We start from the raw sequence: 13,290 nt of genomic DNA, 5'->3' as shown, positions 1-13,290 counted from the left end.
AAGTGTCCCCTTTCTGCTTGATTTTCCCTATCACCAGCATATGGGGACGGTTTTGCTTTCTTAGGAGAGAAAAGGGGTGAGCAGCTCCTCTTGCTGCAGGGCCGTGAGCCCCTTGGAGATGTGTGAGGCCAGGTACTCCAGCAGTGCCCACGGTGTCCATTCTCCCTGCACACGGAGTCTGTCCTGCTCTCTGAGGCTGGGCTGAGCTTTGCTGTCAGTATTGGAGGGGTGGATTTACCCTGGGATGAAGGAAATGCAGACCCAGAGCCTCCACCTCTTTTCCATAGAGGCAGATGCTGGGCACAAGAAAACGCCATTCAGAGCAAGAACTTGGTGTCCCCCAGTGTGGGGACAGGGCAGGTCACACACACACACACACACACACACACACACGCAGGCCAGCTTGTCCCCCGCATGCATAATGCAGAGATTCATCCCAAGGCACCCTGTCCTGGGGTAGGGATGGTGGTGGGGTCCCTTGGGGCATCCTCGTGTCCCCAAGCCAGCTGCTACAGAGGCACCACGTCCTGTGGCATGGGCACAGTTGTGGGGTGGTGACAGAGGGGCTGGGGGGGTCCTCGGTGCTCCCTGGGGTCACCCCCTACCTCATCCTCCTCGCAGCCAGAGTGGGAAGCTTGAACTCGTCCCCCTCACCCGCTGGGGTTTCTGCACTTTGAAATGCAAACCTGCCTTTCAATGCAAATGCTGCGAGAGGTTGGGCCCAATAAAAGCCCGTGGGCAGGGAGGTGCCTGGCCCCGGGACAGGCTCCCCAAGGCGCCCAGGTGAGCGCTGGCGAAGGAGGGGCGGCCGCCGCCTCCCCGCGAACCCCGGCGGCGCAGCATGAGCGCGGGGCCGGCCCGGGAAGATGTACCTGGGATATCTGGTGGATAAGGACACCAACATGTATCCCAGCCCGGTGCGGCATCCCAGCCTCAACCTGAACCCCCAGAACTACGTGCCGGGGCCGCCGCAGTACTCGGACTTCGCCGGCTACCACCATGTGCCGGGGATTAACAACGAGCTGCACCACGGGCAGCCCGCGGCTGCCTGGGGCTCTCCCTACACCCCTGCCAAGGAGGACTGGCATTCCTACGGCACCGCTGCTGCGACGCCTTCCACCGCCAGCCCGGGCCAGTTCGGATTCAGCCCCCCAGACTTTAACCCCATTCAGCCCCCGGGCTCTGGACTGCTGCCTCCGCCCATCAGCAGCTCGGTGCCCCAGCTGTCCCCCAGCGCCCAGAGACGCACCCCGTACGAGTGGATGAGGCGCAGCATCCCCAGCACCAGCAACAACGGTAAGGCACCCCCAGCCCTGCAGCTCTGCTCTCCCTTACCGCCCAGAGCAGAGCATCCCTTGGAGCTCTGCAGGGCTGGTCCTGCTCCGTGGCTCTCCCTGCATGGGGACACCAGAGGGACAGCAAGCTTGGCCTGCCCTGGGCACGACAGCCAGTCCTCAAAGAGCAGGGGAGCTCTAAGGATGGGCAGGGAGGGTGCTGTCCTTCCTCACTGGCAGCTGGGTTTTCATGGCTGGAAAGTCATTTTCCCCAACCGGTGCCATTGCCTGGGTAGGATGGGCAGAGCCAGAGACCCCCAGGACCCTGGGGGTGTTGGATGGGGGATCCCAAAAGTGCAAGAGTGAGAGTGTGGGGCTGTGGCTGTACCCATGAGTGTGAGCTGGCTGTGTGAGAGGCTGTGTATGGTGGGTGTGCAAGGTGCCAAAGCTGTGTGTGTGTGTCTGTGTGTGTGTGTGTGTGTGTGTGTGTGTGTGTACCATGCTCTGTGTGTGCATGAGGCGGATTCAGCGCGCTGCTGCAGGCTCTGTGTGAGCGTGCAGGGCACCACGAGCAGTGTGTGTGTACAGGCAGTGCCACCAGCTGTGGCTGGGGGAGGTGACAGCGTGCTCAGGGTGTGTGTGCAGGGTGCTGTGAGAGCTGTGTGGTGCACGGTGTGTGTGTGTGAGGGGCACCGTGTGTGTCCTGGGGACAGTGCCACGTGGAGGGTGGCTGTGGGTGCTGCAGGTGCCCAGCTCTGCAGGAAAGGGGGCCCAGGTTCCTGTGGTTACCTCTGCCTGGGCACGGAGTGGTCATGCTGTCCCCAAGGTCCTGTCCCTGCTGAACTCCTGACCTGGGGGAAGCGTCTAGGTGACCCCAGCCCCCCACCCGCCCTGCTGCCCACTTCAAAGGCGGTGGGCAGGTCCCCCTTGGGGCCAGCCCAAATTGACAAGGACTTCTCTTTGTCATGGAGATGGTGGCTGGCTCCTTTGGCAGTGAGGTGAGGTGCGGGCCCTTTGTCCTGACCTACCCTCGCCCTTTCATCTTCCCAGCCTGGACCCTTCCCAGCAGGACCCATGGGGCTTGCCTGAACCTGCCACCCCTCTCCCTCTCCTGTGCTGGCCATGAGCTCCTCAGAGCACTGCTGGGGCCAGCTCATTACAGGAGTGGCTGTGGGCATCCCTCAGGGGTGAGTTTGCCTGGAGTTATTGCTGCCCAGATCCCTGGAATCAGGGCCTGGGCTCCCTGTTTGCAAAGTGCTTCCAGTTTTTGGCTTGTTTTTGACTCTGCACTATTCCCAGTGGCCAAAAGCCATGTAAGGGTCTTCTGCAGAGGTGCCTGGGGTCTTCCAGCATGGAAAATACCTACTCATATTCCCAGAATCTGTGTGTCAGGGATGGGGACCAGTGTGCAGTGGAGCAGGCAGAACATCCCAATAAATGGAAAAAACCCAGCCCCAGCCTGGAAAGAGGAGGGAGAGGCAGGCTGGTATTTCCTGTCCCATTTTAAGCACTGAATGTAACTATTTAGGAAAAATGCTTCCCCCCACTTGCAGTGATGGAGACCCACAGGCGTGCCAGAGCTGAGGGCTTCCCTCTGCCCAGGGTGGAAAGGGAAATGTGATGTGCAGCCCTCCCCTGCAGTGGGGACCGTGCCACTTCTGCAGGTTTTGTAGGTCTGAACATCTTGGTTTCTTCTGAGAAGAGAGGTGGGAGGGAAAATGAATGGGGAAGGAAAGCCATCAGCACACCTCTCCCCTGGATCAAGGCCATGGGTTTACACCCAGCAGTGGGGCCAAGATAAAACAGGAGCTTGAAAGTGCCTCTGATTGAGTTAGACAACAATTGACTTGATTGAATTCTGGAAAAATATCATTAGTTGCTTAGTTTGTATCTCTTAGATCAAATACATACAAAGGAACAAATAAACCAGCCTTGTTCCTCTCACTCACAGGGGAGCTGCCCCAGCTGCCCCACAGCCTTGCAGGGGTGAAAGGCTCTTTCTTGGGGTGCTTTCCTTAGGATGGATGGCCTGTAAGCTCCTTTTCTAAGTCACTCATAGATTAAGGACCTGTCCTTGCACCTCTGCTGGGTCCAAGCCCAGCACTGCTGCTGCTAAGCAGCTGCAGGGTTTGGTCCTGGTGGGATCATGAGCTGGGAAATGGGATGCAGTTGGTGCTTTCCAGTGCTGCCCTTTAAATAAAAGTCTTCATTAAGCTTGAAAGAGAGTAGGGCAGAGATGGGTTTGACATAGATAAGAGTGAAGTTCTTAGATGAATCATTTTATTGAAATCAATGAACTGGACTTTGATCAGTCTGGATTGATAAACTCCTCATCTCACCGCAGTGGGAATAGGAAATGAATACATGGAGTTTTTTGCTATAAATATCAACAGTTTCATTGTGAATGCTATAAATCATAGTACTTCAGAGGGTTGTAAATTAATGTTCCCTTTCTGTCTTGGCTTGTATGAACAGCTTCTGGCCATAGTTTGAAAGCTTTTGGGGAAGAGCTGCGTGGTAGCAAAATAAAATGTTGTGCAGGGAATATGAGTGTGTCAGGCACTTCTGCAAATGTGATCCAGAGCTTGAGAAAAATCAATGAGAAATCTTCCAGTGACTCCCTGCAGAGCCAGGCTGTACAGGGGGGTGATTTTCTGTACCTGTTGCTACATTCATGCGTGCTTCACCTGGCTGAGCTGAGATAACCCAGCAGCAGAAGGGATTAAAGACCAGTCACCAGGAATTGGGAGTTAAAGGGAACCGAGCTGGAAGATGTCCCCAGGCCTCATTTTTCTCTCCAATGTCACCTCCTTTTCTGCTCATAAAGTCTTCACTAGCAGCATGTCAGAGCCGCATGCTTCCTCCTTATTCACAATTATTTGCAAACTTCCCTGTGAATTGCACCCAGGGTTTATAAAAAGCTCAGGAAGGTGGCTGGAAGTGGAGCTGGCTGAACTTTGAAATTCACCCTCTGCTTGTTAGTCATGCAAATCCTCAGATACTGCCTCGGGTCTGGCTTTTAGGTCACTAATTGAGCAGGGGCTGCAGTGCTAAATATTGCAAGTGAAAGTGCAGTTGGAGCATCCCTTGCAGAGGCAAATGTGCTCAGGGCTTTGTGTGGTGCCAATGCCCGTGGTGCCCACACAGGTTTTGGGGTGATGGGGAGCAAGCGGTGATGCTCTGATTTGCTGGGTGTGCAGTTTTGCATCTCAGTTTTATTATTTCTAGGTCAGTTTTCCAGCTCTGTTTGTTTTCCTAGTGGGGCCCATGAACACTGGGGGAAAGAGTTCAGATCCCAATAATGAGATAGAAGTGTTTCCCCTGGATACCTGGGATTCAAGCCGTGCTTGGTGTGTTTTGGGATGATGGTGCTGGCTGGAGGAGAGTGCATTGCCCTGGTCAGCCCCTGCATGGGGAGCCTCTCTTCAGGCCATGCTCATTCCCTGTGAGACCCTTTCCTTCACTGGGACATTTAGGGTGTGTGTCAGGCCCCATCAGTCTTCTCCCTTTGAATTATTAACCCACAACCTGCTCCTGGCCCCAGCTGGGGTTTGTTGACTGCTTAGCCTTCTGGCCAAGGTACAGACCTCTCAAACTTTCCTAGAATTGACTTTCCTTGAACAAAAAGGGCTTCCCTGGAGCACTGGCAGTACCTACGTGATGGGCTCGGCTGGCTAATACCCCGGGATTAACAGAGGGACACTTTAAACCTCTGGCCAATGACAGATGTTTCCTACAGGGGACCTTTCAAGGACACCCGCTCCAGTCCTGTTAGCTTTGTGATTGCTTGGATAAGGGGCTGCATCCTTCCCCCACCCTGCCCCATGGCAAGGATGGGCCAAGTCCTATGGGGCTGCAAAGGGGGAGAGGAATCCTGGTATCCATGTGGGACCCCCAGTGCCTCGCTGTCCTGCTCTTCCTAGTGCAGATGAGCCACAAGTCAGGAGGCAGGTTGGGATGAGCTGGATCAGGCTGGAGCGAGGTGAGGCGAGGTCCTGCATGGGGCTGTGCCCAGCCCACGTGTGCCAGCAGCCCGTGTGTCAGCCGGCGCTCCCGTCCTCCCGCGCTGCTCTGCTCTTTGCCCCAGCACAGGAGCCAGCCTGGCACTCAGCTCGGCCCCATAAAACATGGCAACAACGGAAGGAATTTGCCAGTTGCCAAAATAAAGGATCGAGTCACTGCAGGGCTGGGAAAGACCTGCCCCAGCCCCAGCTTCGTGCTGCTGCCCCTGGGGATGAAGGGCTTGTGGTTGTGTTGTCCATGTCCAGGAACGTGGGGGTGTGGTGGGGAATCACCAGCTCACTGCAAACCCCAGGCATCTGCTCTTCACCCCCTTGGGGTTTGTACCTCCTGGGAGGAGGATGGGGCTTGCAGGAGGGGTGTCCTCACCACTGGGTGTGGATGTGGGTGTAGCTCTGTCCCTGTCCCACTGTGCTGGCTGTGCAAAACCCAGCCAGGGCCAGCCTGTGCTCCTGTGCACTGGTTTGCACTCCCCAAATCCAGCTCTTTGACCAGGTGTTTCTGCCCTTTCTTGGCAGCAGGCCTGCCCTGTTTGACTGTGCCGTGCACCAAGCTCTGCCTCGAGCTCTGCTACAACTCCAGGCATGCATTCCCCAGCCACAGATTCACACTTAGAGCAAAGCTTTTTAGGGAGCACAGAGCTTGATCCTCAGGGACCAGGAGAGCAGAAAGCCATTGTGTCAAGCAGTGCAGTTTGGCAAGTAAAATGCTTCCAGTGCTCACCACACCAAGCTGAACCAGGTTTTATTGCTACCTGGTGCACACGGGAGAATTGCAGTTTGCTCTGAAGCCTTTGGCACCAGGAAGAAGTGTTCAGGTTGTGCGAGGTGAACTGCCATGGAGAGAGCTACTCTGGGTGTAGGAGCATTGCTGGGCTCCTTGGAGGGGCCCTCAGACTCCAGGATGAGTCCTACCTCCACCCTGATGTCTCAAATGCCCATTTTTCTAACCCAGAGCAGAGATGGCAGAGTCCATTCAGTGAGCATTCCCCCCCTCCTCAGCAGTGAGACATTAAATATGTACAGAGAGGATGTGTGGCTCCTCTCACCCAGTTTTTGACACCCAGCAGTTGTCTGAATGCAATGCATTCTGGCAGAGGAGTGATGTCAGGCAGGGATCTCGGGGGGGATTGCCCTGCAGAGGGGGTCGTTTCTCACTGGCTGGGATGAAACAAGCCACATGTTGGTCGTCCCATCCATCACTCCTCTGCTTCCTGCGGCACAGGAAAAATAGCTGAGGATGTTGAAGTATGCAAGGCAAGGGGAAGGCTTGTGAAAAGCGTGAGCTGCTGGTTCCCAGCACTCGGGGAATGTGAGGGGCTCGGGTTTATCCCCCCCTCCCAGGCCACAGAGGAGCGTGGGTGTTTTGGAGTGGCTGCTGGAGCTGGAGGGGAAAGAAGGGGGAAAAATGAGTGTGGGGAGGGGGTGAGCAGGGAGGGCATCAGAGGTTCAGCCCTTGCCACCGCCAGTGCAGGCTCTGGGGTTCCCGTTTCTGTGGGTTTAGGGATGGTGGAATGAGCTGGGCTGTCTGAGCTGCAGCTCCCATCACGCTGCTCAGCAGAGGGAGCATCGACCCCTCTGCACACAGGCAGCTGGAGCACATCTGGCTGCCAGATGAGGGTGGCTCCAGCCAGCCTGGAGGCTCCTGAGCTTTAGGAGCCAACCTCAGCCCTTTCCTGGGCCTGGGGGTCTCCGTCATGGGGCATTTCTCTGCTGGCTATCCCCAGTTTTGTGGGGTTGTGAGGGGAATTTCTCCCCATGGAGCTGCAGAAGGACTGGGGATTAAGCTGTCCAGGGAATTCCATGGCTCTGACCCTGGGACTGTGTGCCTCAGTTTCTCCAGCTGTTGCATTGCCTAACCTCTGTTGGGGATGAAAGAAGTTTTCCTTGATCCTTTCCCTGGGTAGAAATGCCAGATCCTGACAGAGCACTGATTCCCCTGGGATGGGAGGATTTTATCCTCTTTGCAGGTAGATGCTGCTCATTCAGAATGGAGCAGCTTTATCATGGAGAGGAAGCACCCACATGGAGGGGACAGCCTTGTGTCCTGTTTGCTGCACTTTACCTCTGGTATGGAGCAGTCCTTTCCCAGCTGCTCTGTGGGACAGGACTTTTACACCTGATGCTTTTCAGCATTATAATATTGCAATGCCATCAGATAGTGTGGGAGCAGGCCCCCAGTGCAGACAGACGGGCAGACAAGGCTGTACAGATGGAGGAGTGGGGGCCAGAGCACGCTCAGGAGGATGGGATCAGGCAGGATGGCTCTGGGAGCACAAGGAGCCAGCCCAGAGCAAGGCAGGAGAGCTGCTGAGGCAGCCTGGCAGCAATGCCTCCATCCCCCTGCCAGCACCTCCTCTGCAAAGAAACACCCAGTGTGTCCCCAGGCCTTGGGGATCTCTGCTGAGGGGTGCAACAGCTCTGTCACTCCTGTGGGTTCTCACCTCAGTGGCTCCAGCCCGGGGGCTGGGGCTGCCATAGCCCAGCTGACCAGAGCCCTGCACAGCAGCTCCCCACAGGGCCAGAGTTTGTGGTTGTGGTCATTTTGAGCTGCTTTGACCTGTGAAATAGAGACTTTTCTAAAAGTGCTGCAGTTTATGCTCCTGGCTGCTGGCAGCTGTGCTGCTCCTGCTGTGGCTGGGAGAAATGTGTCCCACGGATGGGATCCTCCCTTTGGAGCTGGGCTGATCCCCTCACAACATGCCAGCTTTTGCTCCACCTCCATGCAGGGTGCCACTGCCACCCCAGTCTCTTTCCTGCCTGGCTTGAGCCAGCCCCTTCCCAGCTGTTCTTAGAGCTGCTCAGCACCAGTCTCACAGCGCCCATATTCTCAGTCTGGTAGGGCTTTTGAGGCACAGTTTTTTACTCCAAGCCATCCTTTGGGCAGGCCAGGACTGGAGATGGTGGAATATCCCCTTCCTGGCAGCCTCCAGTGTGGCTGTGAGAGGAGAGAGCTTGGGCTGGTGGGCACAGAATCCACTCTGATTTTCCCCTACCCTGCCAGGCTCCTGATCCAGCCCAGCAGGAGCTTGGATCCCTGTTTGGGGCTGCTGTGGGCAGGGAATGCAGGCTGGGTCAGGGCTCCATCCCCCTGTGTGTGCTCGGGAGCGCGTCCCCTGGGCTTTGCACAGCACATTAAAGCGATTCCCTTATCTAATCACGGCTCAGGTGAGTGCTATTAGGGTTACACATTAACAGTGGTAACGATACCCTCTCCCCACGCTGTCATTGGCCCTGCCTTGATCCCAAAGCCCAAACCATTCCCACTGGCCCCACGGGTGGCTCCGTTTGCCTGTCCCAGCAGCTCCTTTGCCTGGTCTTTCAGGGACAAGAGGCTGTAAAAGCATAGCAGGGTTGGAAGGGGCTGCCAGCTGTGCTGAGAGACATCACTGGCACCCCAGTGCACCCCATCCACCCTCCCTCCAGGGGCAGCAGCCCCAGCTCCAGGTTATCCCAGCCGTGGGACAGCCTGTTTCAGCTTTGCCAGGCTTGGCTGGAGGTGCAGGAGCAGTTCCCTCCCTCTGTTTGGCCACAGGCACGAGGGCTCCCCAAAAGGAAGCGCATTGGCTGGTCCCGAATTTCCTCTTTCTTTTCACAGAGCCATAAAAAAGTCTCCAGGAGAGAGTTAAGTGTAACCCAGCATTCATATTCAAGGTAGTTGAATTATTCATTGTCAATAGTATTTCTTGCAAATCCTTTTCTTTTCCTTGTGAATCACCCACAGTACATCCCCGAATTCAGCAAACATCCGAAAACAGCAATTAGTGGAGGTGAATAACTTTCCATCTCTGCCTTGGTTGTCAGCCCCCTGTTTTGAGGTTTTTCTACCTGATATTGAGCAGCGAGTGATGATATTGATACTGATATTGATCCTGGTGCCCAGCTCACCCCGTGATGGCTCTGCCAGCCCTGAGGCAGAGCCCAGCCTCCATCCAGGATGAAGGATGAAGAAGGAATAACAAAGAACAGGCTGTGATGGATCTATTTACAGCTGCAGCAGGAAATAATAATTCCTACTGAAATTCATGGCATATGTGATATTCACAAACCGCCTTATTTCTTTAGTCTTTATTTTTTTTTTACTCTATCTGTCAACTCCTTCACTTTCCAGGTGTTCCTTTTTTCCAAACAGTGGTATTCAAATAAAAACATTGCAAGTAAGATCATTTTAAAGTTATTATCTCTTTAGAGAGGCTTTTGCTTTCAAATGTAAAAAAAAAAAAAAAAAAAAAAAAGAAAAAGATAAATCTATGAGACAGAAAATTCTTGCAGGAGCCCCTGAGCCTGGAGCAGCCAGAGGGAGCCCAGTTTCTCACAGAGCTGCTAAACCTCACATAAATCTCCACCAGAGCATCTGGTTTATTCTGCAACTTCTTGGGAATTGCTGTGGTTGCAGATTCAGCACAGGTCCCTCCTGGGCTGGGCTGCAGAAGTTCTTTTGATGCTGGTGAAGCCTTCCCCTGCAGGGTGGTGAGAGGCAGCAGTGACCCCCGGGATGGACAGGGGCCCCGTGGGAGGGCAAGGGCAGGGTGGGATCCTGCATGGGCTGGGTGTCCCTGGCATCACTCCAGCCCTGCAGGGCTCCCGTGGGCAGTTTTGTTTGGAGCTGCCACAGCTGATGTGTGCCAGGCAGGAGACAAGTGCCTGGCAAAGCTGCCATCACCCCTTGCACAGGGAATATCTGCATTTCTGCCCTGTCTCTGCAGACACTCCACAAACACCTTGCTCAATCAATTTAACCTTTTTTAGCCTTTTTTAACCCACAGTCACCCTGTGTGGTATGCACAGGTTTGACCTGGTAGTGGTGAGGAGGGATTAGGTGTTTGCTTCTCACCAGCCCTGGGATGAGCTGGGCTCCCCACTCTGAAACATTTGCTGAATTCATCACATCCCTCCAACACGAGTTAGTGGCTGAAGTCCTGTCCTGGTGCTGGAAATCTGGTTCTATTCCTGCAGACTTGCTGGGCTCCTTCCCTCTTCCATGGATCAGTGGAGAGCATCAGTGCTTGCTAGGGACTGTGCTGGGGCCCTCAGCCTTCACCCTGCTCATGCTGTGCTGAGCCCGTGCCAGCACCACCAGGAGCAATGCAGGAGGACACAGACAGTGTCATGGAAGCTGGCTGCTAACTCCAACTGAGAGACTGCTGCTTGTGTGCCCGGGAGGGCCAGCATCAGTCCCAGCAGGGAGAGAAGCCTTCCATGCCCATCCCAGGTCCTGCTGGCTCCCACTCGTGCTTCCACTCTTGGTTTGCTCAGTGCCATGAGCTGGATTCTTGTGGCTCCTGCTTATTCAGTAGAAAACCAGCTGCTTTCTTCCATCCCACGTGATGCTGCAAGGGAGCCCCTCTCCCACCTGCAGCACTCTGTGGCCGTTGGGTCATCCTGTCTTTACATTTAGGTTTCAGCACAAGGCGTGGCTTAGGAATGTCTCCACCTCCTTGCAATGGGAGAGCAGGAGAGAGACACTGTCAAAAATAAAACTCAGCTGGTTGACAAACAGATTTGCAGCCTGGAGGTTGGGGTTTTGCTCTGTGGATGTTCTCTGATGTCTTATTAGGGTGTCTAGAGCCCAGTTTTCCTCTGCACTACCTAAACTCCTGCTTCCACTCAGATGGTGTCAGAATATAAGACTGCCCAGTGTCCAAGTGATTTGGGCTAAATGGGTGGATGTGAAAAGGGCTCATTAGGGAGAACAGATGAACAGGATGCAGGCACACAAAGATCCCATTTCCTGGCAGAACCAGGCTGCAAGCACGGTTATGTAGGTTGCTGGGTCACTAGAAATCCCTTTCTGCACACCTGCAGCAGTGGTGAGCAGTATGTTGTCCATGTTGATACACCCAGGGCAGCCCCAGGGAAATCCATGGAGCTGTTCTGAGCTTGCTCCCACTCCTTCCCACAGCAGCACTGCTGTCAACATCAGAAATTCAGAAGAAGATGGGCAAACACATCTGCCACGCAAACAAATGGCCAGGCATCATCCCTCTCAATTCCCTGGAACAGGATTTTGTAATTTTGGGTGGAGAAGCAAATATTCACAGCTGTGTTTATTCCCTGCCTATGGGCTCTTCTGCAGAGGAAAACACCAGGAACTTGTCAGCAAACTGCCAGGCATGGGTGTCCTCCCTCAGAGTTCCACAGCTCACCCTGTGTGCCTGTGGAATAACAAAGGAACTCGGGAAGAGACAGCTGGGCTACCTTTGTGTGTTTCTGCTAGAAAGCAGCAGGTGCTGTTTGCAGACCCATGGGATGTGCATCTGTGTGGATCCTGATGGCCCCAAGCTCTGTCCATACCTGGGGGACCAAGGAGAGATTCAGGCTGGCTTTGGCCAAACCCCCCTGGCCCATGGAGCCAGGTCCTAGGGGTGCTTAGGCATCATGTGGGCATCTTTAAAGACTGCACATAAAGCACTGTCCTCTGTCTTAGCTCAGTGCAGGGAGAAGGAGAGTAACCCTCTGGGTGGCAGAGAAATGTGGTCCTTGCAGGATTTTCTGTCCTTCCCCTCTTCTGATCCGTGCACATTCAAGTGATGGCACCTTGGTTTGGGGCTTCTTAGAAGAAGAGCTGGGCTTTCCCTAGCCCTGCCAGGCTGCCTGTCCTCAGCCCACCACAGGACCTGCAGCTCTGCTCCTCAAGGGCCCATGTGTCATGACATGGGGATTTATGGTCCATCCTCTGGGGCGCCTCTGAATCCCTCCTGCTCTTTCCTCCAAGCAATTCCACCAAAGCCCAGGTACTTCCCAACAAGAAGCAACACTCTGGTGCGAAACAGGAAGGATGTTAAAGCCAGTAGGAGCCTCCTGACTCTCCCACTGGTCCCCAGGGCATTGCCATGTTTCTCCTGAGCTCTCCACAGGTTGTGTGTCTCCTCCGTGCCCTCGGGAATGCTCCTTCCATTCCACTGCTCCCCTCCTTCCTCCGCTGGCTCACCCCTCACTCTGCTCTCTCTGCCAGGCAAGACCAGGACAAAAGACAAGTACCGGGTGGTGTACACGGACCACCAGCGCCTGGAGCTGGAGAAGGAGTTCCACTACAGCCGCTACATCACCATCCGCCGCAAGGCCGAGCTGGCGGCGGCCCTGGGGCTGACCGAGCGGCAGGTCAGTGCTGCAGAGCCCAGGGAAACCTGCCCAGCTGGACACGGGGAGGGGGAAGGGCCAGGGCTTTAGCCCAAGCAGTTAGAGGAGCCCCACCTTGCTGCACAGGCATCCCTTCCTTTCCAAACTTTGGGATGCCCTCCCTGCCCCGTGAGGAGTGGAGGTTGTCATCCTTGCCCGCGTCCATCCTCATCTCTTCGTTGCCGTCTTTTGCTTTCTGCAGGTGAAAATCTGGTTTCAGAACCGAAGGGCGAAGGAGAGGAAGGTGAACAAGAAGAAGCTTCAGCAGCAGAGCCAGCCCACCAGCACCACCACACCAACCCCACCAGCTGTCAGCACCCTGGGCCCCATCGGAGGCCTCTGCAGCAGCAATGCCCCCAACCTCGTCTCCTCATCTCCACTGACGATCAAGGAAGAATTCATGCCTTAACCCTCTTCACCAGCGACAGACCCCAAGAGAAAAGCACTATCCAGCACAGCCCTGCCAGCCCACGTGCTCTGAAGGGTGACAGCCCCTTCCAAAGACATGACTGTCCCTGGCTGAACCGATGGGGCAGACAGCAAGGCTGGGCCAGGTGGCACTGGGGCCTTCCCAAGGGACTGGGGGGCTCTCCACTGTGTAAAAACATGGGTTAGGTACTGCTGTCCCATAGGAACCACACACGGGTTTGGTCTCTGGTCTGTGTCCAAGGTCCTGGTGTCAGCAGAAGGAAGGGGGTGATAGTGGAGGAGGGCTTTCCTCTGGTGCTCCAGGTGCTTCCTTTGGTGTTCCTGGCAATCCAGCTGCCTGGTGCTTTTGGGCAGTTCGAACAAGACTGAAATAGAAAAAAGACCTGTCTGGACTCAAGGCAAAATGAATTTCTGCTGAGCTGGTGTCCCGGGAAGCGAGGTGAGGAGGG

The 13,290-nt window shown here is 55.1% G+C and overlaps 1 protein-coding gene across 1 annotated transcript; it reads left to right on the top strand.

The window, feature by feature from the left end:
* Positions 1-791: 791 nt before the first annotated feature.
* CDX1 (caudal type homeobox 1) lies at positions 792-12,970 on the top strand. Its single transcript, XM_064387890.1, has 3 exons — positions 792-1,296; positions 12,249-12,394; positions 12,615-12,970. Exons 1-3 carry the CDS (start codon positions 867-869, stop codon positions 12,819-12,821), a joined length of 783 nt encoding a protein of 260 aa, XP_064243960.1. The 5' UTR covers positions 792-866; the 3' UTR covers positions 12,822-12,970.
* Positions 12,971-13,290: the final 320 nt, after the last annotated feature.

Source organism: Passer domesticus, chromosome 13 (genome assembly GCF_036417665.1).
Source record: "Passer domesticus isolate bPasDom1 chromosome 13, bPasDom1.hap1, whole genome shotgun sequence".
In the NCBI taxonomy this organism is placed as follows: Eukaryota; Metazoa; Chordata; class Aves; order Passeriformes; family Passeridae; genus Passer; species Passer domesticus.
Note: the sequence above shows the minus strand (reverse complement) of the source record. Positions and strands in the feature narration are given on the sequence as shown.

Coding starts and splice junctions, on each gene's coding strand:
- CDX1 (XM_064387890.1), top strand. CDS start 867: ATGTACCTGGGATATCTGGTGGATAAGGACACCAACATGTATCCCAGC. Junction 1,297..12,248: donor CCCCAGCACCAGCAACAACG/GTAAGGCACCCC, acceptor TCTCTCTGCCAG/GCAAGACCAGGACAAAAGAC. Junction 12,395..12,614: donor TGGGGCTGACCGAGCGGCAG/GTCAGTGCTGCA, acceptor TGCTTTCTGCAG/GTGAAAATCTGGTTTCAGAA.